The sequence below is a fragment of the Taudactylus pleione genome, unplaced genomic scaffold (assembly GCF_031769625.1).
Source record: "Taudactylus pleione unplaced genomic scaffold, aTauple2 ptg000842l, whole genome shotgun sequence".
NCBI lineage: Eukaryota > Metazoa > Chordata > Amphibia > Anura > Myobatrachidae > Taudactylus > Taudactylus pleione.
Window position 1 is genome coordinate 4,115,010 of NW_028285244.1, and position 25,172 is coordinate 4,140,181.

The following is a 25,172-nucleotide window of genomic DNA, read 5'->3' on the forward strand; positions in this document are numbered from 1 at the left end:
TAACAGGCTAGTTCAAATAGACTCAATCCAGCCTCCAAAACTCGGGGTCTCTGCCCTCCCGCCCCCTAACAGTTGTTCATATAATATACATTTTGTTGCTTGAAGTTTCTGCGGTCCATAAGTTGAGAATGCATGATGCGATCTCCACACCGATAGTACCGGAATTCTGTTGAAAGAGTATGCATCAGTACGAACAGATGTAGTGTGTGAGTATGCAGGTTTTGATATAAGGACACTAGTTAACTAGGGGCAGATGTGTGCGCACAAAGCTTAATAAAAACAGCGGTTTCATACAAAGTCTTATGCATTCGCTAATATGCGACTAGTTAACAGCGCAATTGTGCATATTAATGTGTGTATGAGGAATGATGCACTTAAATCTCGCTAAGTGAAAATCTAGCAGTGTGACATGCTGAGCCTGATAGTTCCACATGCCCCCTCTGTCAGCAGTCCCCCCACCTGTCCAAGCTCCAAAGAAAAACTCTTTATTCTCTCAGTCTCTTGTGTGAATGCAAATAGCCCAGCTACAAGAGACAGACCTAAGATAACACTCTAGTCTTTGAAGTCATGTCATTGCAGGAAGCCTGCTAATGTAAGGTGTGTATTCTAGCCGGACCACCTGGAATGAGAGCAGACGTTATTCCAGGAATCTTATCTAAACAAGCTTGTTGTCACTTGGCCATTTGCTCTATTCAGCTAATGCAATGCAATTTTGGCATACTGTAAAGCCATTTCTGAAATATATATCCTTTATAATACCTAAAGTAATGAAATAGGCTTTTGGTGAATCGCCGTAACCTATGGCGATGGTCACAGATGCATTCGCATGATGCTAATAGTATTATCGCCACATATACTAAAGTGTGAGTTTATCTAAAATGGCGCTTAGGCGGCCATTTCGCAAAATGGCGTCTTGCGGCCAGTCGCAAGATGGTGTCGCTGCGATTCAATTTTTAAACTGATCTTGTCTCAGCCAATAATCCAGTTTCGACACCTGATTCAAAGGACGCGTCCAAGACACACCCAGTTATGCAAATATAGTATAACTGCTCTGGCTGCAATCTAAAATAGGAAGCATTGTACTGAACACTCATTTTTTAAAAATAAGACGTTTCCTGATCTTAACAGCCTCCATGTGATTTGGGTTCTTCTACACTTTCTGCCCATTTACTGTAATGATTACAAATTGTTTTTGCCTATTTTCTTCGTAGGCAGCACAGATGGTGAAATTAGCATTACTGCCTCACAACACTGAGGTTGTGGGTTCAATTCCTACCACGGCCCTAACTGTGTGGAGTTTGTATATTCTCCCTGTCCTTGCGTGGGTTTCCTGCGGGTGCTCCGGTTCCTCCCACACCCCCAATAAAAATTAACCCTAGTGTGTGTGCGTGTACATGTGGTAGGGAACATAGATTGTAACCTCCACCGGGGTAGGGACTGATGGCCAAATATTCTCTGTAATATGCTGTGTAATATGTGTGCAATATAAATAACTGGTGGTAATAATAATAATAATAATACTTTTTTATATGGAAATTTTATTTCAATTTCAAAGATATCACAAAGAACCAATTATATAGTAAAATGCATTGCAAACATTTAACATGAGGTTACATGAGAAAATTTACTCCGTTTGCAAAACAAGAAACTGAAAGAGTTTTGCGTGAAAGAGAGAAGAGAGGAGAGGAAAGGATTGGTGGCAACTTGACAGACGGGAGAGGGATAGGCTGGCGGTTCATGAAGGCCAGAGTTCAAAAGAAGTGTATCTGGACATTTAAAAGGAGATACAAGATTCCCAGACCTTATTAAAGGTGTTGAATGAGTTCACTTGTCATCAATTCCATCTGATACATGTATCAGTTCCTAGGGATATATTTACTAAGGTGCAGGTTTCTAGATGTTGCCCATAGCAACCAATTAGATTCCACTTAACAGCACCTTCTAGAAGATAATAACTAGACTCTGATTGGTTGCTATTATTATTATTATTATTACCAGTTATTTATATAGCGCACACATATTCCGCAGTGCTTTACAGAGAATATTCGGCCATTCACATCCGTCCTTGCCCCAGTTGAGCTTACACTCTATACTCCCTACCACATGCACACACACTAGGCGTAATTTTGTTAGGAGCCAATTAACCTACCAGTATAATTTTGGAGTGTGGGAGGAAACCGGAGTACCCGGAGGAAACCCACGCAAGCACAGAGAGAATATACAAACTCCACACAGGGCCGTAGTGGGTATCGAACCAATGACCTCAGGACCTCATTCAGAGCCGCTCGTAAGCGGCCGTTCGCTCGTTCTGAGCGATGTTCGCACATCTGCGCATGCATACGGATTGTAATACGCATGCGCGAACCAGTCAGTGCGGCCGAAAATCGTGTGCTCGCTAAATAGCGAATGCCTGCTAGTTTGAGTGACAGGAGGAGGCGTATGTGGGTGGTAACAGGGGAAGGTGCTTGAAAACGGGGAGTGGAGGTGAGAACGCAGGCGTGCTTAAAGGTCAAAACGGGCGTTTTAAGGGTGTGCATAATTAAAACAGTAGCGTCATCGACCACGTCACTTTATAGTCAGAACTGCTCGCAAGATTGCGGTAGGAAAAACCAACCACAAGAATAGCGAGCAGTTCATACGCTGTTCGATGTACTCGATTAATCTATTAAATAGCGGACATGACGTATGGTGCGAGCGGCCAGAGGGCGTATTTTTCAAAAAAACGACTGCATGTTTCGTTCGCTCATTCAGACATAGAGGCGGCAACAGACCGCAAAGAGCGAACGGTTCATTTAAATAGCCAGCCCCTTTATCAGAACGACCGTCCGCAAATAGCGACCGGCTCTGAATCAGACCCTCAGTGCTGTGAGGCAGTAATGCTAACCGTTATACCATCTGTGCTATGCAACATCTCCACTTATATTTATTTTTTATTAATGTGTTATTTATATGAGAAATGTATAAAATCGAGTTGTCTTACTTTCATTTTTGTCTGTTTCATTATGACATGTTTTCCTATATCTCTTCCCAATGCTCTGCGTCAAGGGTCTCGCCCCAAGTCACATTACCGAGCAAGTTTGTGCATTTAGACAACAAACCAATGAAGTTAAGGGAGTCATAAGTTGTGGCTATAAGGCCTTTAGTGGAAGTTTGAGGAATACAAAAAGTTTCTATAGTTGATACAGCCCATAACTGAATGAAAGAAATGTATACATTGCACTAAGTGCTAAAAGTAAGCAGTGGGGATAAAATATAATTAGTTTGAATGTTTGCAAAAAAGCAAATGATTGAGTGCAATACAAACCGAGTACGAGCTAGTCAAAAATCTCCATCGATTTGCCTCTGGGGGAAGCTAGGACTACACTCTGGGCAAACATCTGGATGCCAAGGGTAATGTTACAGTCTAAGGGCCTGATTCATTGCGGATCGCAACTGCCACTGCAATAGCGATTACGCGCGCAGTTCCACTGCGATAGTATGCAAATCCATTGCGATCGCTATGCTGCCGCAGCACTTCATAGTGTCGCCCACCTTACCTTACACACATCCGTAATGTTTGACAAGACTGCAAAACCATCGGTACAATTGAGTATAATCGCAGACTCACGCACACTTGCACAAGGTCAGACCTTACTCAGGAATTGCTAACCTCAGCGCACGCAGTGAAGTCTCAGGCGGCGTATGGCATCACAGGGGATAATTTATGCAAGCCCCTGCAACAGTGTTCAAATGCACTGGCACGCCTACGTTTCGCCACCCATCCCCCCCGTCACCACCCACAAACGGCACTTCCTGTCAATCACTCTGCGATGGATCTGCGTAGTCACTGCGATCACAGTCCCGATTGCAGTGGCCGGTTCGCGCTCACGCGCATTGCGATGCATGTGCAGTACGGCTGATTGCGTGCGTATTAGCAGTTGCGTTCCTTGCTGAATCAGGCCCTAAGTCTTGAGAATGGAGGTTAGCTTGCCTCAAAATGCACACCAGCCTGAAATCCAGCTAAAATTAATTTATTCATGTTAACTCTTCTAGCAGTGGTCCAGTACGGTGTGTGTGTGTGATCAACTAAACATCTTTAAAATGAAGTAAAACAAGGTTGATAGTATTTCAAAGACCTACCTAGGATATGGGGGAATGAGCTTAGACATATGAAACATTAGTGTGCAGTAGACTTAGGGCCTGATTGAGAGATGTACGCTAACCTTATGGGCACATCTCCGTATGTTGGAGGACTGGGCATGTGCGGGATGTGTACTGCCCCGTTACCTGGAATGCAGGCTGTCCCCACCCCCCGCACTGTCAATCAGGCAGAGGCTTGGGGCAACTGTGTGCGAGACCACAGGACCCGCTCTGTACATGCCCATAACAAGTCCTGTGCAATCACAGACTCCCAAACAACTGCGATGTGCTCTAACCTTCGGGTTAGCATACACCTCTGAATGACCCCCATAGACAGGATAAGAACAAGACATTTACGACTGAAATTGTGAAAAGTATAAAGTGAAGATAGAAGGGCTCAGTGGAGAAAAAGAAACCTAAATATTAGGGTCTGGAGTCTGGACATCTCCAGGCAGTATCTAGAGATTTGGGACCTGATTCACCTTCAGACGGTGGTATTATTATTATTATCCTTTATTTATATGGCGCCACAAGTGTTCCGCAGCGCATTACATAGTACATAGAACTAAACAAGTGAACAAGAAACAAGTAACTTACAGTACATTACAGTGCAGGACAAGGACACAATTTATATACATTGCTGCAATAGCAGTTAGACACTCACAATAAGCAGCAGGGAGTTGGCAGTCATGTGTTAGGTGCCCTAATGGGTAGAAAAGAGTCGAAGAAAATGTAAAGAGACGCACATGAGGGAAGAGGTCCCTGCTCGTGAGAGCTTACATTCTAAAGGGGAGGGGCAGACAGACAGGTGTGACACAGAAGGGGAAGATAGTGAGGAAAGAGCATGAGGTGGGTTAGGATGAGAGCTAGAAGGCCGTGATGAAGTAGTGGGTCTTGAGAGCCCGTTTGAAGATTTGTAGAGAGGTGGAGATTCTGATAGGGAGAGGGAGAGCATTCCAAAGGTAGGGAGCAGCACGGGCAAAATCTTGGATGCGGGAGTGGGAGGAAGTAATCAGTTGGCAAGAGAGGCGGCATGCATTAGATGAGCGAAGTGGATGAGCGGGAGTGTGAGGGGAGAGAAGGTCAGAAATGTATGTGGGAGAGGATTTGGTGAGGGCTTTTTAGGCGAATGTAAGAACCTTGAATTGGCATCTGAAGAGGAAGGGGAGCCAGTGTAGGGCTTGAAGGATAGGGGAAGCAGATGTAGAAATTCTGGAGAGGAAGATGAGCCGAGCAGCAGCATTGAGAACTGATTGTAGTGGAGAGAGGTGAGAGACTGGGAGGCCAGCTAGGAGAAGGTTGCAGTAGTCCAATCTGGAGATGACCAGTGAGTGAATGAGGGTTTTAGTGGCATCCTGGGTGAGGTAAGCAGCTCGCAAGCAGCTTTGCAATTCCGTCTGTGCAGATATGGTAATGCACAGGAGGCATCACGCCCCCTGCTGCATTACGTATCCGAGCTGTGTTGTCCAACGCAGCATCGGATACTTTGCGGGACATCGACTGGCTAAGGTGACCCAATGAGTCACGTAGCCGGCCGCCGCAGTTGAGATGAAGAAGCCAAGAAATCTCCGTCAGCTGACAGAGATCCTGGCTTCTTCCCCCGCCCCCAACGGCAGCGACACGCCTTCGTTTCGGGGAACGGAGGGCATCGCCGACCCCTCCCCGCGTACAAATGGCAGCAGACTGTCAATCACTGCCAGTCTGCGAGTGAGATAGCATAGCCGTTCTGCACATGCGAATAGTTGGTGTCTAAAGACAATAAGCACAATAAATTCATGATATTGCAAATAAAAAATGACAGTAAATTGTTATTTGTACTCAGGAATCTAAACTTGCTGGGGTGGACATGGTTTCGCAGCACATAGGTGCCTGCCCTAATAACAGTATTCTTCCTTTACATGTCGTGTTAGATAACTGCTGGAGAGTGTATCTGGCAAACTAAAAAAAAAAAAAGCCTGGTGTTGTAACTGCCAAAAAGTACAGTATCATATCATAAAGTACATATCAGTATTAAAATAGAATTCACAAGTGGATTAATCCTTTAAAAACAATAACATAGCACGTATCATTCTACTGCTGACTTTTTAACTTAGTAATTGTGGTTTCATACTCCTACTTCCTCCAATAAATGACAATGTATATGAGTCAGTGCCCCTTTGGCGCACCTTGTTTGTGGACTTCCGTGTGTAAACTTTCCTTTTGGTTAAACCAGGAAGGAAATAAATTGATGGGAATTCCATAAACCGGGGGTCATGTTAGACTTGTCCCATCTACATGCAGACTGTCCTGAGCTATGAGTAATCATTTGTGGCCACCCATTTAGGGGCTTCTTCTACCAACCAAAGGGCCGTTCCACTGGGCTCACATTGTAGATAATGATTAAGCAAATCCCAGCTGGTAAAGAAGCCACTACCCTATGTGGCCGCTGGATGCCCCTACTGAAGACTGCTGCAACCAAACCATGGGTGTTGTTTGCCCATTCCCTATTGCTGTACAGGGATGAAGGAAGAGAAAAGGCTGTGTTACTGATACATCACGTGGATACACACTAAGACAGAGATGTGTGTGCGTGTATATATACTGGACTTCTTCAAGGAAGTCTAGTAGCCGGACGAAACGCGTTGATAACTCCTAATTCCACCTTACATGAACTTACCTTTCTATATTCAGATAAGCCATTCCCTTTTTATCCTTCCATTTTTTTTACTCCACATTTCATTCCCTATTTTTATGCTGTTTTTGACGTCTGTCAGTGGCATTTTCATTATATGTATTGTATGTTGTTGCCCCATTTGCTCGGGGTATTTCTTGTGATTAAATTTATATACCTGTTAATGTACTCATCATCTACTAATTTATCTTGATTTTTTATAATATTTATTACTATATTTGAATTTGTTGCACATGCACAGTTGACACTTTGTATTGTAAATTTGCACACACTCATAAGCTTTTGTGTTATGTACTGTATATATGTACATGAATATATATATGTATTAATGTTTGTATTCTTGCAATATTTGCACTTACATAGCACAGTGTGCACTTTATATCATTATATTTATTGCATGAGACCAAAATGATTCCCTCCATTTTGATGCTGTCGTGCTGTTTCCTATTAGGACAGAGTGATATCCCCAAGGGATGTGGATATTGTCATGTCGGAGGGTCTGGGGATGAGATATGCTTTTCTTGGTCCCCTGGAAACTGCCCATCTTAATGCAGAAGGTGAGATCTTCATCTAAAATTAAATTAAATGAAATAAGTTACGTATCAACCACAGAACAGCCAAGAACTCTTGTCTGGTGACTGCGTCAGAGAGTGGCAGACGGACGCTGGTAGAGGGCCAAGGTTGAGGTGGCGGGGGGCAGTGGTAGAGGGCAGAAGGCTGCTAGTTGAGGGCAGAGGGCCGGTAGCAGAGGGACTAAGTTGAGGGCAGGGGAGGCGCAGGCAGAGGGCCACTTGTAGAGAAGGCACAGGGCCGCTGTTGGAGGGCAGGGGACTGCTGGTGGAGGGCATAGGTTAGCTGGTAGACAGGGCAGAGGGGCTGCTCATAGACAGGGCAGAGGGGCTGCTCGTAGACAGGGCAGAGGGGCTCCTGGTAGACAGGGCAGAGGGCCGCTGGTAGAGGGCAGAGGACCACTTGTAGATGGCAGTGGCACTGGAGAACCTTTGACTTCCAAGCATTGCTCTTTATTCCATATCTGAGCTCAGGGCTTTTCTTCCATTATACAAGCTACCATATGCTATTTATGTGACTTAGCTGAACTGGTATTGCAGAGGTAACTCAAAATAAAAAACACTAAGCAACTTTAATTCCTAAACAGAGGCTCTTTACTGCTGCATAAAGTCATGATGTACAGAAATTAGTATTTTACTTGCTGACCACCACCCACTGTAAAAATGCAGTGTATCATAAATCTAACGTAAAGCATTGCAATGTTGGATTGGATTTTATTGACTTGTATATGTTTTAGAAAATAGGAGTCTGCCTTTCAATAAAACATATCACTAAAATGACTGGGAAATTTGCATTATCCCATGCATCGTGTATATAAAAGTTGGTACCACTCCTGAATATTTCTGCACTGACTTTCTTTGCACAAGTTGCTATGGCAACGAGCACGCACACAGAGATCGGACCTCATTAAATCACAACTATTACACATCCTGCAGTACAGCATCAACCTCTCTCTTTCCTGTGCAATGGCAACCCACTGTCTGTGCATGGTAGATCTTGTACATGTGAAGTTACATGCCAAATGACGGACTGATGCGATTCATTATAATAAACTTCCACTATAGTTTTCCATTATAAGACTATTGCATCTTTTGACAGTGGAATGCTTCATGATATAAAGAGGTCTATAGCATTTCAGGAAAATATAGGCTACTTTGGGTAGAATGCACATGGTGACATATGTTCTTAGAATGTACACAGGGCTGTCAAGAGCTCCAACAGACCAGTCACTGAGGGTGCATGGCTAATTACGGATGGCTTGGCCACGCCCCTACCTAACATTTTTTTGTTTTTAAATTACTATGAGTGCACTCGATCAGTGTGATGATCACCCCCACCTGTAACCTGCCCACTACCACGGCACATCAAGCAGTGAGAGAGAGGAGACTGCTGTTGCTGAGCAGTTGCAGTCTCCTCTCTCTCAGTGCCCGATGTGCCACTGCGGCTGTGCTGATATATAGCGGCCAGCTATAGCAGCTGACTCGGGCATCTGCCGGTCCCCTCCAACCGGCATGGGTAAGTAGTACCTGCTCCCACCCCGTTCGGCGCACCTGAATGTACCTGGAAGGCTTTGAACACACATGAATGACAGGCAAGAAATTCACTTGTGTGTGAAGTCAGGGGGGCATTGCAATAAGGACATTTTGAAAGGTAGCCCAGGGCCTGGGTCTGTATGGCAACATAAAACCTCACAATGCAAACCTCATAGTGCAAAATAAATTTGCTTCGATTAAGGAACTTGCTGCTTATTTAGTTAAACTTGAAGAGATGTCTTTGCTCTTTATAGTCTTTATTGAAAAATTCTTGGAAAAACTAGGCGGCATATTAATTATACTCTATTATATTGCTCTTTGATAAAGCCTGGATACAGGCTAAACTATTCAGAGGTGTGTGGTATAGTGTCTGGATCAGCGGTCGCTCCTACCCTCTCAGATCCTCTGGCCTAGTCCCGGCACCTGCGCAATCAATCTGACAGACGCATGCGCACTAGCGGCGTGGCACCACAAATGCACATATCACTGGCTTCCAAAGGGCTGCATCGTCTGCAGCCCCAAGGAGCCGGGTACAGCTGGCAGAGAAGCTGCTCCCTACTGGAACCCACTCTTCTCTAATAGCAGCCTGGACTGGCAGTCCCAGGGGGAGGAGACACCTCCCCCTGAGACTGCCTGTTGTGTATGTGACTGGCAGGTAGCGCTTCCAATGGGAAGCCACTGCCAGCCACATTGTAGCCACTGCAGTCACTGACTATACTAAGGTGGTAGATTTTTACTGGGGGGTCTGGATTGATTTTGATCTTCACACGGCTCCTTTATATTGTTACAATATTTCATCCTTCTATTACGGAGCACCGATACTTCAAAAGCTGTCTCTGCTGGAGAGACGTCAGCCCTCATTGCTGCAATAGAAAGATCACCAACAGTGCTGCTAGAGATCTCCACTGCACGGACAACGGCAGCGGGGACAAGCCGGGGGGCCACGGGTATGCACACTGTACTGGGGAGCTACTTACTAGCCGGAACTTCATCTGGTATTTCACTTCACTTTATCATCAATCCAGAGTTTTATTGAATATACTGTGCAGATTAACATCTTCAGCTGGGACTCATTGTGTTCCCCATAGAGAACTAACTCACTGAGATATGTTGGCACTTATTACTTTATTTAAAATCAAAGCACTAACTCTGGGACTTGTAGTTGCACACACTATTGTTAGAAGGGAGGACTTGGGACCTCATTCAGAGTCGGTCGAAGCGGCCGCACAGTCATACGCCACCGATGTTCGCTATACTGCGCATACGTAAAGTTCGCAATACGCGTGCGCAAACTAGCCGCTACGATCAGAAATTTCTCTCTCCTTGAACACAGCCAGGTCGGTAGTTTGAGTGACAGATTGAGGCGTTTGTGGGTGGTAACAAGGGAAGGTGCTTGAAAACGGGGGAGTGGAGATCCGAACGCAGGCGTGCCTAATTATGCGAACGGCATTTTATTGGAGTGCATACGGATTATAGGAGTGCATAATTAACAAAGTAGCGTCATGGCACACGTGACATGGGTGGTTTTTACACTGACATGATCGTAGAGCTTAAGAGAGGGTACGGTCAACCTTAAGCTCTACGACCAGTTCCGATGGTGCCCGATGTTCTCGATTAATCCTTATATGCCCGGAGATGACGTGCAATGCGTACGAGAAGGGGGCGTATTTTTTTGTCTTCCGGCCGCTTCCTCCCCTTGGTCGGCCAGCTACCGATCCCAACTTAGGGACGCAACTTGCGAGGGAATAATTTGCATATCCGGCCCCTTTTCCCGTATGACCGTGCGGCCGCTTCGACCGACTCTGAATGAGGTCCTTGGTCCCTCCATCAGTACTCACTATCGTATTACAAACAGTATTTTATTAGTCTGATGGTTGATGGCTATTTTTAAAGAAGTTGCAGCAATGATATGTACATATTATATTTGTGATTCCATTGTTGATGTGATAGAATTTAGATAGATTTTTTTTTTTACTATTATTATTAAATGTATTGTTATACTTTCAATTTGCTATGATGTTATTGTATATTTCTGCCATATAAGAAAAGTGTTTATTCTTATTAGTGCTACCACAGATTTTTTTTTTCTTTTCTTTTGGATATTTTTTATGTCGTAAGTAATATGTAAGCATCCCCAGGAAGTATGTAGTGGGTACTCCATTTCCGATTGCAAAAGCAGTCCCCATGGAAACTTGTCAATTGCCAAATTTACCAAGTTTCGGACGGTGTTGGCCTATGGGCTACTCTTTTTAGCATCTTTTAACAGAGAGTCCCTGTCAGCCCATACTGACGTATTCGCGGCCCTATTGCTGCGTGAGGTTACGCGAGCCGAACCACTGACACTTTGCTTCCAACTCTTCACCAGGTCAGGCTCTTTTCAGAGACCGTGTGCTGTCGAGAAAAGTTTGCTAAATTTGAGAAAAACGAATTAAGTCTTTATTATCATATTCCAACCACATTAAAAATGCAGGATATGATAAATATGAACCCCGTGATTCCTGCTGTCTATTACTATACACAGGTTTGCTACAGCATATGTTAAACTGAAAATGTAAACTAAAAAATATTATAAATACTACCCTGACATTATATACTAAAGATGTCGGGTATTTTGATTTGTGATTAGGGTGAGGAGGACCCTTTGCTTAGGCACTTTCCAGAGCTAATAGTGGGTATAATATATAACTTCAAATGTGGACAGTTTGGCAAAAGAAAAGGCGGTGGCAATTCACTTAGCCGCGATGCTCGGCTACGCACCTATGAGCCATATATAGTACCTGTAACTGCTACTTTTCCTGTGCACCTCTATGGGTGTAAGGAAAAACTAGCAATGTTACTGGTTGCGATCTGCCATTCCAGAACGGCACATCGATTGCCGGCAGAGTTTGATATATATTTTTTTGTACTAGAACTTTTTCTGCCCTGCTCACTGCTGCTTTTTCTTGGCATGACCTCAATTCAGAGAATGACATAATGAGAAAATCCTGCGCATCCTAAGGGACCTTTGAGCTAAAAGGTGAATTGGACGGAATTCTGAGGACACAATAAACAGAACATTGAGAGCACCAGACTCTGCTAAGATAGAAATCTGTTAGCTGAATAGACTGAAATGCTGTAGTGCAGAGAGAATGGAGGAAGAAAGAAGAAGCTGTCCTTTAGTATAACATGATAGTAGTGTGAACAGATTCCAGTGCTGATGCTGCCTGTGCTCTATGTACAAGTTCCAGAACGTTAACTTCATGCAGTAATAAATACTGAAGAGAATGGCAATTTGTTACACATATGTTGTAAGATCTAAATATTAAAAGTCTGTGTGCGATGATCAAGGAATTAGGAAGGGAATAGAGCATGTGATTGTGGGTGTGGTTGAAAAGGTCAACCCCAGAAGATTGCCTGAATTTCGATAGTAAAAAGATTGACATTTTCATTAGGCCGACCATCATTGTCTAGACATGTATTTAAGGCAACACAGTCAAAAGGTTGACATTTAAAAAGCTGACACTAAAATGTTGACACATAGATAAACCTAACCCTAAAAATCATGTGTATTAAATTGTGACCTTTTGAATGTGTTGACCATTTAAAGCTGTTAACCTAAATGCATGTCTACACAATTATTGTCTACCTAATGAACATGCTAACCTTTTAACTGTCGACATTCAGAACCAGGCAACCTTCTGAATGTGTACAAGTACATAGACAGAATGTTATCCATCTCTCAGCAGTTGATTTCAGTTGGCATCACAATTGATGATGAAGAGGTTGCTATGGTGATGCTGCAAAACATTACGCAGGAGTACGACTTCTTGGTAGTAGCATTAGAGTCGAGTACTACAAAGCTAGTCACTGAGAATGTATGTGCTAATTTATTGCAGTTTCAAGATTGCATACCTACTGAAACAAATAGTGAGAATTCTGTTATTTTGTCTAAAAATTCAAAGCACAAAAAATTTAAGATCTGATGTTTCAAGTGTCAGAAGTTGGGACATAAGGCCTCAGATTGCAGATGTATCAAGTTGCACTTAATCACTTAAAAGTGAAAGCGGGAATGAGTCATCCTTGAATGTAACAGACAACCACTAGAGGGACTGCTGGTACATGGACTCGGGAGCCATAAGGCATTTCAGCTGTAATGAAAATTGGTTCAAGTCATTAAAGCCATGTGAGTCATCCAAATTCTGTTGTATATGAGGCAAGGTCTTGCATACTACTCAAGTTGGCACAATTACACTATGCTTAAGAGTGAGAGGCAGGAAGTTGTCACTGATGTGGATGACATACTATTTGTGCCTGACCTAGGAACCAAGCTAATTGGCATAAGTGTTTTTGACAAAAGAGGTTACAGAGTCCAGTTTGTAAAGGGTCGGTGCGTTGTGTACAATCAAAGAGGGTCTGTTATTGCTTCAGCAACCTGGTACTAACACCAATGCATATTTGACACCAAAAGATGTTGTGTAATGATGACTCGTAAGTCCAACAGTTCACCAAAAACGTGGCATAGAAAGTCAAAACAAAGAAATTGCCCAGGGGACGTAGTGTTTCACGAGACTACTCCAGTTGATCACAATCGGGACATTGGCACCACAACCTTCTTTGGTGTTACAGACAAGCCTGAAACTGGAAGCATGCCAGAATGTGAAACAACAAATGTAAATGACTAGTTAGGGAACAGGTGTTCCATGAGAAGTAATACAGGGAAACCTCACAAAAGGTATGATGAAGAATATGCAAACTTCATCTACTGCAATCCCGAAACACTCCATGAGGCAATGTCAAAGGTGGACTTTCATGAATGGAGGTCAGCTATAGATACAGAGCTTCTAAGCTTGGATGAAAAGCAATCCAACATACGTGAGACCATAAGAAACTTAATACTGATAAGAGCCTTGCACTATATAAAGCTATTCTTGTCACCAAAGGCTTCACTTAAAAGTCTGGTATTGAATACAGGGAGACCTTCTCGTCTGTGGCAAGATACAACACACTGCGTATAATCATTGCTATAGCTGCTGCATATGATCCACTGGTACCCCAACTTAATTTCGACTCAGCATATTTGAAAGGTGAATTGGAAGAGATTTACATGGAGCCACCGGAACACTATGATGTAAATTAATTTCCAGAAGGGAAGTTGTGTCTTTTGAAAAAAATCAGTATACAGACTCAAGCAGAGCTGTTGCTGCTGGTATAAAAACTTGGACAACGTCCTACCGGAGATAGGTTTCACTCGTTCAAGGACTGATCATTGCTTATACTTTAAGTGAAAAGATGAGAAGCTATTCGTCATTCTTGTCTATGTGGATGACCTATTTTTGGCAGAGCATGAAGACAAGATAGTGAGAGTCACTTCTTTTTTGGCTGATAGATTTAAATTAAAAGACCTCGAGTCCATACAGCAACTGTTAGGTCTAAGGATCGTACAAGATCTAAGTGCTGGGACAGTTATCATGGATTAAAGGGCTATATTAAGGCGATGCTCAAGACGTTTTGGGATGTCGAATGCAAAGGCAGTTAATGCTCCCATCGATAGGAGTACGAAGATCTCAAAGGCCATGTGTCCAGCTACAAATACAGAGCCCTGTTAAAGTGCTATAGGACCACAAGCTGTGGCACCCATCCTGATATAGCCCAATGCTTAAATAGTTCTGGAAGACACTGGACGGTCATCAAACACATCTTCAGATATTTAAAGGTAACCAGATCTCTATAGCTAAAGTTCAGGAAGTTTGGGACTTTAGATTTACAAGCATTTTGTGCTGCTGATTGGGGAGCAGATGAAGATGACAGGCTTTCCTATACTGTATATGTATTCACCATGGTAGGTGCAGCTGTCAGTTGGGCGAGCAGGAAGCAACCAACAGTGGCCATGCCCACCACAGATGTGGAGTATATGATCCTGACCGAGACAGCCAAGGAGGCATTGTGGCTAAAGTATATACAAAAACTAACTAAAGGAAGCGCTAAAGCAAATCACATGACATGTTTTTAATGACAATTCAAAAAATTATAATAATAAAAATTCCGTATACCATGACAGACTAAAAAGTCAATGGTAGAATTATTAGTTACAAAACTACCAATAAAACTGCGTGCACACAGATTTAGGTACAGTATGTCTAACACAATTAATTACATGTCCATATAGATAATCACAGTATATCACAGTATAGTTGGATATTGGTATTGTCAGGATGCGGCCTGGGATCGGCCTTTACTCACTGCTGAACTGGTATCTATAGGCTCTGAGGCTTTCAGACGCCAACTGTAGTGATGAGTTATGGCTGAGTAATCTCCTCGGGGCCTGCTAGGGCTTCTATGCGTGCGTCCTGGTTCCCGTGGTAGCGGGCATGGGTGCAATTAGAGGACATAGTCATTGTATCTCACGGTTATCCTAACCCCTTGGTTCTCGACCTCAACGGAGGTATTTCTAGTGCCCAGGTGTGACAGGTATCCTTGGGCCCAGTTAAGGGCTAAAATGCAGATATGGAAACAGCCATCAATACCATGTCTATAAGTAATAACCAACTTGCATGTATTGGTATTTAGAAACAGTCCAGTTGTTAGTAGCAACCAATATGCATACGTCAGTCTCCAGTATTGTCTCTGTTATTAGTTGCAGCAATGATTTAAGGTTAGCATTCAGACATCAGTAACCAGCATAGTGGTTAAAAGTTCCAGTGTCAATTGAATGAGCAGCAAAGCATGGCAGGTTGAGCAGAAGAGAAATAGGTGTTATTAAATGTATGAACACCAATATGTAAAGCACCTGTGTCTCTCCGTACATATATCCAGATGCTGTAATATTTAGACATCAATAGCCAGCATGTGGTTATAGGTTCTAATGTCAATTAAATGAGCAGCAAAGCATGGCAGGTCAAGCAGAAAAAACAATAATAAAAACTCTTGTGTTTCTTTGTATATTGCTAAACGTTGTGGTAATACACCTCTCCTGATTAATATATATATTGTGGCTAAAGGTCACTATGTGTGAATTGGTTATTTTCAATGCAGATAAGAGTATAAGCATTGCATGCGATAATAATTAGAAATGCAATAGATCTGTCCTCTAGCACAAAGCATTGCAGTAGGTCCAAACACATTTCCTTCAAACGCCACTTTGTTAGGGAACTGGTAGAAAATGCTTCTGTTATGTATCATATACTCACTGAGGATAATGCCGCTGACATGTTGACTATGGAGTTAACTGCCCATGCTCAAAATGGTCTCCTGCAGAAATGTGGACTGAAATTATTTTCAAACTACTGATGCTTTATTTTGCCAAATGTCTTTGCCTATCCCTATATGTCTTCCATTGCAGGAAAGAGAAGTCAAATGTGGCTATGATGCTCATGAGTGTTGGGATTAGTTCACTCCTGCTCTGCCTCCCTCCAGCATCTGACATGAAGGACTGAGCCGGCAGTCAGATAGGCCCGACCTCTGCGTGGCATCTCTGCGCGCCTTTACTCTCTGGCATTCTCTGAGGACGGACAGTCTCAGGAGACTTTCACCGTACAGGGCCACCCAGAGCAACACAGCTGAACCAAAAGTATACTAGGCCATCACCACTACCACCCGCCAGTATATTAGTCACTACCACACCCAGCAACGCCCTGAGCTCCAGGCTGCCTATATATGCAATGTGCATACCGCTGTTACACCTGTAATATCCCTGTGTCATTTTCGACCTGTTGTTCTACCTGATCCAATAAATCTAGGAACTAGTTACGCTCTACCAGGTGTAGACTAACCAACACCAGCACGGTTAGAAGGGTTATAATTAGGGGTGTGCACCAGCCACTTTTCGTGTTTTGGTTTTGGATCTGGATCTTTCTTCGTGTTTTGGATCTGGATTGGTTTTGCCAAAACCACCCTTCCGTGTTTTGGGTTCTGGGTTTTGTGTTTTGGATCTGTATTTTTTTGAAAAAAAGCATAAAAACAGCTTAAATCACAGAATTTGTGGGGTTTTCTGCTCCTATGCAATTATTAACCTCAATAACCTTCATTTCCACTCATTTCCAGTCTATTCTGAACACCTCACACCTCACAATATTGTTTTTATGGCCAAAAGATTGCACCAAGGTAGCTGGATGACTATGCTAAGCGACACGAGTGGGCGGCACAAACACGTGGCCCATCTAGGAGTGACACTGCAGTGGCAGACAGGATGGCAGTTTGAAAAACTAGGCCCCAAACAGTACATACTGCAAAGAAAAAAAAGAGGTGCAAGATGGAATTGTCCTTGGGCCCTCCCACCCACCCTTATGTTGTATAAACAGGACATGCACACTTTAACAAACCAATCATTTCAGCGCCAGGGTCTGCCACATGACTGGGGCTGAAATGATTGGTTCGTTTGGGCCCCCACAAAACAAGCTGGCAATTAATGTGTCCCTGCACAAACTGGCTCTACGGAGGCAAGATGTCGTCCTCATCCTCCTCATCCACCAATTCCTTGGATAAAACAGGAAAAAGGGATTTAGGTGTCCCTGGACTGCTTACGGTCTTAGCCAAAGTTTCTGAACTTGACAGTAACTTTTTATGAAAGCGCTCCTAGGTGGTTAACGTCCCTACCCCTACTTATTTCACCTTTACATATGGTACATATGGCAAGACAGTTGTTGTCCGGATTTGGATAGGAATATTGCCACCAGAGGTGGAATGTTTGGTCTTCTGCCCAGGCATGACCGTGATGGGCTTTTTCATCCCACGGACGACAACTGTCTCCCCCGGAGCCTGATTTAAACAAACCACATCACCATCAGAATCCTCCTCGCCAACTTCCTCTTCAGTGCCAGCTGCACCAGTATCCTCATCCTGTTGTACTTCAACAGTGACATCTTCAATTTGCATATCAGCAAGTGGACTGTGGGTGCTCCTTTCAGCACTTGCAGGGGGCGTGCAAATGGTGGAAAGAGCCACCTCTTCCCGTCCAGTGCTGGGAAGGTCAAGCATCGCAACCGCCACCACACTTGGATTCTCCTTGGGGATTTGTGATATCTTCTTAGAACGCACAGTTCTTCGCTGTGCTTTTGCCAGCTTAACTCGTTTGATTTTTTTAGTGGGAGGAGGGCTTCCATCGTCATGTGAAGCTGAACCACTAGTCATGAACATAGGGAAAGACCTTAGCCGTTCCTTGCCACTCCGTGTCGTAAATGGCATATTGGCAAGTTTACGTTTCTCTTCAGATGATTTAAATGTTTTTTTCAAGGTCATTTTCCTGAACTTTGTCATTTGGGATTGTATGTGCCCTCTAATATGACATTGGGCATCGGCCTTGGCAGACGACGTTGATGCCATGTTATCGTCTATGTCATGACTAGTGGCAGCAGCTTCAGCACTAGGAGGAAGTGGTTCTTGATCTTTCCCTATTTTATTTTTTTGGGAGAAAGTTTGGTCCTCCATTTATGTTATATTGATATATACATGCGGCTAAGGCGCACACAAACACAGAAAATAATTTTTTCTTTTTGTTGGAGACTAGTGCACTGTGTGGGTTACACCACCCTTTAAGAAATGAGCCAGCCGGCCCTTTACTTATGGGACACAGACGCACGCTTGGCGCTGCTCTTTTGTTGATGCACGTGCAGCTACAGCCCACACAATTCACAAATACAGAAAATATTTTTTTATTTGGTTTGGAGTGCCCTTTGGGGGTTACAGCACCCTTTAACGGACAAGCCAGCCGGCCTTTTATTATGGGACACAAGCGCACGCTTGGCGCTGCTCCTTTGTTGATGTACGTGCAGCCACAGTGCACACGATTCACAAACACAGAAAATATTTTTTATTTTGTTTGGAGTGCACTTTGGGGGTTACAGCACCCTTTAATGGTCAAACCAGCCAGCCCTTTACTTATGACACAGGCGCACGCTTGGCACTACTTTGTTGGTGTACGTGCGGCTACAGTGCACACAATTCACAAACACAGAAAATATATATTTTTTTTGTTTGGAGTGTACTTTGGGGGTTACAGCACCCTTTAATGGACAAGCCAGCCAACCCTTTACTAATGGGACACAGGCACACGCTTGGCTCTGCTCCTTTGTTGATGCACGTGCAGCCACAGTGCACACAATTCACAAACACAGAAAATATTTTTTTATTTGGTTTGGAGTGTACTTTGGGGGTTACAGCACCCTTTAACGGTCAAGCCAGCCGGCCCTTTACTTATGACACAGGCGCACGCTTGGCACTACTTTGTTGATGTACGTGCGGCTACTGTGCACACAATTCACAAACACAGAAAAAATATACTTTTTTTAGCACTTGGGGGGAGCACCCCTGACGGACAGAGCACCCCCTGGACAGCACTATAGCACCCCTTTAGGACTGGGACACTGCACAGGACTTTGGAGTGGACACAGCCCCTATGGACAACTGACTGCACAACACAGTCCAGCCAGCCCCTATGGACTTTGAAGTAGTGGACACAGACCCTATGGACAACAGCAGCACAGCACAACACAGCCAGCCCCTATGGACTTTGAAGTAGTGGACACAGCCCCTATGGACAACAGCAGCACAGCACAACACTACTCTGCACTACACTACACTACACAGCCCAGTCAGCCATAACTCCCACCCTCCCTCTTCACTGACAACAGCCGAGTGAGAAAATGGCGCCGACGCGGGTACCTTATATAGGATCCAAAACCCTCGAGACCTGGATGTCGGGATGATGACGTTTTGCCTCGATTTCAGATCCGAGTCAGGCGGGAAAAGTCGAGCCTGACTCGGATCGGCCTCGGATCGGGGGGGCTCGGGGGGGGTTCGGATTTCAGAAATCCGAACCCGCTCACCCCTAGTTATAATACTTACAGACATCATTTTGGGATGACACTGTCAGTATTATGACAGTCAGCATACTGACCTTCCCTTACCCAACCCCCAGGAACACACTACCTAGCTTTTAAACTGAATCTCCTATGTTGAATCCTAGCCTGCATTTTCATCTACTGTACACCTAGCTTATTCACTAAAAAGCAGTGTATTTGTATTATACCTTATCTGCCAGCCAAACTAAAAGGCACTAAAATGGCTTAAAAATAGAACTTGGTAATTAACAAATGCATTTTTTTTATGTTGTTCGGAAAAATAATAACAGTTTTGTATATTGAGGTGGAGTTTACCAACAAGCGTAAACATACTTGTGATCTATTTTTGATGACTGAATTTCTTTAATCATGATTTATGCGGTCTGATCTGTTTCAGGGTTCAAGAGTTACTGTGAACGCTACGGAGAAGGCATACACCGGGTCCTGGCCACTTTCGGACCAGTGCCTAATTTTAGTGGTGAAGTTGCTGAGCAGATTGATCAGGTATCTCTGAGGCCTGTTAATCTGGATTAATGTTTGTGGGCACAATCTTTTGCATTTTTCCATTGTATTTGTCTAATGTAAATATCAAGCAATAAGTGTATACAATTCTTGTTGCCAGGATTTTAGTAGCAGACCTATCTGCTGAGATGAAATTTAGGCTTTGCACCTCTGTCTATCTAAAATACCTTAATATACTTCTGGTCTCCCTCACTCAACCCGACTATAATCTTGGATCTGAAAAGAGGTAACTTAAAGGGGTCAATGCTCGAGGGGAGGTGGCCCTCACGGCCAGATCTTGCCCCTGACTCGCAACCTGAGGTAAAATGTTGGATAAATATAAACCAAATAGATTCATCCCTATTTCAGTATCACAATTCCAGATTACTAGGATTTATTTTATAACCAAGTAACATAAAAGCTCCAGAATAACCATTATTGTCCATTTTGGTTCAGAAATAAATAAAATAACTTTTTGTACATACATAGATTAATTATAATTAGTTGTCTACACTTAAGGAGCGTACACACTTGACTCGCAAAAGATGTGATGTCAACGATTTCCCTTGAACTCCCCCGGCACCTCCCCTGCACTCCCAGACAAATGATATCTTGCATAAACTGTCCAATCTGACAAACGATCTGACCAACCACCTAATCTCGTTAACGAGATTGGCAGATGTTGCCTGCTGTAGTCAAAAGAACTGAAGATGCCATGTTCGGCCCGCGGGGATGCGCCTCGGTATCGTTATCGTGAGTAGACACTCACGATTTGGACATATTTTACACGATTTGTCGTTCCGATACGTCGAAATCGGGCAAAATATTGTCTAGTGTGTAGGCACCTTTTCTCCGGGAAAGGCTTTTCTCAAAGCAAGTGCTAGAAATTCAACATCTACGTTAAATATTAAAGCTGAGAGTCACACAGGACGAACCAATCAGGTGCCCTGATTTAGTGTGAAGTAGTTATTGATGATTAAACACTTTTCCAATGTGATTGGCATATACTCTGTTCACTTGCCATGCGCCAAATGTCCAAGCATCGTATTATGTCTATACTTGAAACTTCCGTCTAGTCCATGATCCAACATGGTTTCTGTAATAACTTGTCGGTTTCCCTCACTTTCCAAAGTTAGGGCCTGTTTAGGGATGGACGCTAACGCGTTCACAGCTGCGATTTCGCATGGAACACAGCTGCAAAAATATGCTAATAGTTACAAAGCTTACCTGAGCATTAGGACGCCCACTGCTTCCTTCTCATATGCACATCGAGCAGCCATCTTGCCCTTGTGGCAGGTCTGACCAGCTGCAAACCCTTCAGCTCTCCTGACACACAGAGGGTTCTCATGCCGTGTAGGAGATGGCAGTGGCTAATTTATGCACGCCCATGCAACGGCATTTAAACAGTAAGACAGTAACAGTAAGACACACCTGCATTTTGCTGACCATCCGTTACCTCCCCTAAACGCTGACTACCTGTCACTCACTTTGCGAATGGGTGGTCTGTGCGTGTGGAATCGCAAGACAATTACAGCGCGTGCACAGTGCAGCTTATACGCATGCACAATGGCAAACAAACGCTCGATCTGCGCAAAAATCGCCATTGCGTCCGTCTATGAATCAGGCCCTTAGGGCCTAACTCTGAATCAGATGCATCTGCGGCCACTTATTTGCATGGCCGTGGCAGGTTACTTACTTCGTTATGCTACTGCGAGAATCTGCCCATGGATGCCGATAATCTGTGCCTCTGCATGTGGCAGCCTATGCCGCCCGCTGTTTTCCATCCGCAGCCGTCATCATTAGTTTCTTCGCTTGACCACCCATGCTGGGTGCAAAAGAATCATCAAGGACAGGTGTCCCGTGTCCATCCACATACTGCGAATATACAGGGAAATCCGCTTACACTACCACAACACTCCCATGAGATGGAACAGTTCTGTGTATTGGCATTCTCATCCCACAGTTACCGCCCAGGGTGCCCAATTCAAGGAAAGTGTGGTCCGTCAGTGGAGGGATCAAACCATACGCACCAGCGATCTCAAACTAGTGTGTACTGTAAACCTGATCACACACTTCTATGACGCTTGGGCAGTAGGCTAAAATCCACTAGATACGTCGGCATTTTCACTTGCAACAGAATCGGATCACTGTACCTAACAGAGAAGGAGAAGGTGGCACCTGCTTAGACAGAAGGTATTTTGTCTGAGACAACATCCTCCTTTAAAATATTTTTTACTTACCACCTTATCTGTTACCCACCTTAGTACCATTATCTCTGTGTTTATTTTTTTCTGATTTAGTGCATCTTATTGGGATTATCTAAAAATTTAAATCCCAACTCGGAAATTCAGTCCTTCTATACTGTTACCATCGGTAATATGAACAAAAGAACCAGAAAGGAGAACATAACCATTACTTGACAGTCCAAGGGAAAAGGAAATACATGTGACATATTTTTTAAATCAAATTGAAGGATCACAGATATTACTCTGGGGGAGATGTATCAAACCTTCTAAAGACAAAAAGTGGAGAAAATGCCCAGGGCTGATTCTAGATCAAGCAGGGCGAAAAGTCCCTTTGGTGCCCCACTTAAAAAAAACCAAACAATATAAAATATACACCTTACCTATGTGGTGGTTTCTCTGCAATTGGGTGCGTCTGAAGAAATAGTTCTTCCCTGGTCAGGAAGTGTCTTCAGTTGGTAGTTGCTATTCATGTAGGAGGTCACATGGTCTGCAAGATGCCTGTTTGTATAGGAATATAACCACTGTCCTCGTCATACAACCACTCATGCCCCCTGTGTCACTCCAGCCTCCTGCCCCCCTGTCTTTCCAGCCTCCTGACCCATGTCTCTTGTGTCACTCCAGCCTCCTTCTCCCTGTGTCACTGGAGCCTTGTGCTCCCTGTGTCTCCAGCCTCTTGCTCCGTGTCACTCCTGCTTCCTGTGTCTGTTCCAGCCCCTGTGTCTTTCCATCCACATGCCCCCTGTGTCACTCAAGCCTCGTGCACTGTGTCACCTTCAGCCTCGTGCTCTCTGTGTCACTCAGGCTGCATGCTCCCTGTATCATTCCAGCCTCCTACCCCCTGTGCCAATACAGCCTTGTGCTCCCTGTGTCACCTCCTGCCCTGTGTCTTTTTATAGATATCTATATTTAAAATAAATACCTTATTTTTTACCAGAGGGGGCCAGGGCGGTTCTGATCATTTGCTAGCAGCAAGTCTGTTCTGTGGAATCAGGCTGCAGAGCCTCAGGCACATTTAACTTCTAATGGGCTGGAAATGTGCAGTTTCTCCCCCGACCCCCACCGACTGGGCGCCACAGACAGTGTGACATTCTGAGTCGGACAGTCTGACACAGCCTGAATGGAACACAGCGGCCGGTGGACCTGAGAGAGGCAACACTGAGGCAGAGGTGCCCGGCTCTTCTCATTCACAGTGCTCCTACCAGAATGCCGCATGTAATGTCGTTACCCCTGGCATTCTGGGAAGAGCACAGCACAGTCCGTCTTTGTATGGCGGCTGTGGGCCTCCAAGCCAAAGCACCCTGGGACAATAGTCCCGCCAGCCCGCCCCTTGAGCTGCCCCTGAAGGTGCCAATAATAACTAATCAGCTTCTAGATCTCATTTATCTAACACAGTCAGGGTGCTGATTCTTAGTTACATGCAGGTGATTCTTACATTTCTCAAGATATACCTGGCAATCCTCCCACCGTGAGGTGTACCTGAAGAGCTTCGCCAAGGCATAGTCTTAAATTACGGCTTTTATTCTAGGGTACAGCAAAATATCCCTCATTGTATACCTGAGTGCAATTATTACAAATGAAAATGCCATTTTTTTTACCCACAAAGTTGTTTCTGATCATTTTGGTAATCCACGCGTTTGGCCACATTTAATATTCAGATCCAACCATCCCTAAATGCCAAGACCTTTTATTTATTGTTTTAAAGACAATTTATTAATTTTCCAAGAATATTGAACAGACAATACGAGAAATCACAGAATTGAATCTCTGCCAAATAGTTGGCAGACAAATTTTACAAGGAATACAATACTTTGACATAGATTCCAGATATTCAAAAAAGGGAAAAAAAATTAACAAGAAAATATTAAACAAATGCAAAGGGGAATAAAAAGGAGAACATAAAGGAAGGGGTAAGACAAAATCACATTCAAAAATATGTGGCAGAATTCTTACATCCGAAATATATAAATGATACTGTATTAGGATCATATATACTAAATTAAGCAAATAAATGTCAGACTGTGAGGAATGAGAGTCCAGTTGTCTGTACAAATACCAAGTGGTGGATTCAAACAATCTATAAATATGTGTTTGTGTGGGTACTAGTGTGGCAATATAATGTTGCCACTTTCTGTGAAATTTAACAATCCCTTTTTCTATATCAGGAATGGTGGCTCTCCTTTCAAAATATATCACACGAAGAAGAATGCTTCTCACCTCAGCTAATGACGGAGAAGATTTCTAATGGTGCATACACACGGTCAGATTTTTCTTCAGATCTGAACGATAACGATTTAAAAAATCATTCAATCGTTCATATCTGAAGGAAAATCTGACATATCTGACATGTCTGAACGATGAACGATGCGCGTTCCCGATGGTCAGATAATGATATCTGACATCTGATATGTTTGCAGTCAGTTTGGACGATTTCAGTCATTTTAATGCAGTCAAAAATTGTACGTATTTCAAATCGTTTGTAAAATTGCTCAAATAGTTGGTCAAATCGTTCAATCGTTTCAATCGTTCATCTGACACATCTGACCGTATGTATGCTCCATTAATCCAGTATTTCAGGATAAAAATTTTTGCTACAGTAAGACTGACCGTTAGAATAGGAATCAGGCTTTTCCCATGAACTCCTAGGTCCCAAACAGAAAAATTAATAAATAGGCATGCTAATGGATTCCTAGAAAGATTCAATTGAAAGATCTGGTTAATA

General features: G+C 43.6%; 1 protein-coding gene across 2 annotated transcripts in view; it reads left to right on the forward strand.

The window, feature by feature from the left end:
• CRYL1 (crystallin lambda 1) overlaps nt 1-25,172 on the forward strand; it is a 151,157-nt gene that overhangs the window by 122,076 nt on the left and 3,909 nt on the right. For both annotated transcript variants that reach the window (XM_088458524.1, XM_088458526.1), the window contains exons 6-7: nt 7,242-7,347; nt 20,104-20,210. In XM_088458524.1, coding sequence (XP_088314650.1) covers nt 7,242-7,347; nt 20,104-20,210 — 213 coding nt within the window. The remainder of the gene's footprint in view (nt 1-7,241; nt 7,348-20,103; nt 20,211-25,172) is intronic.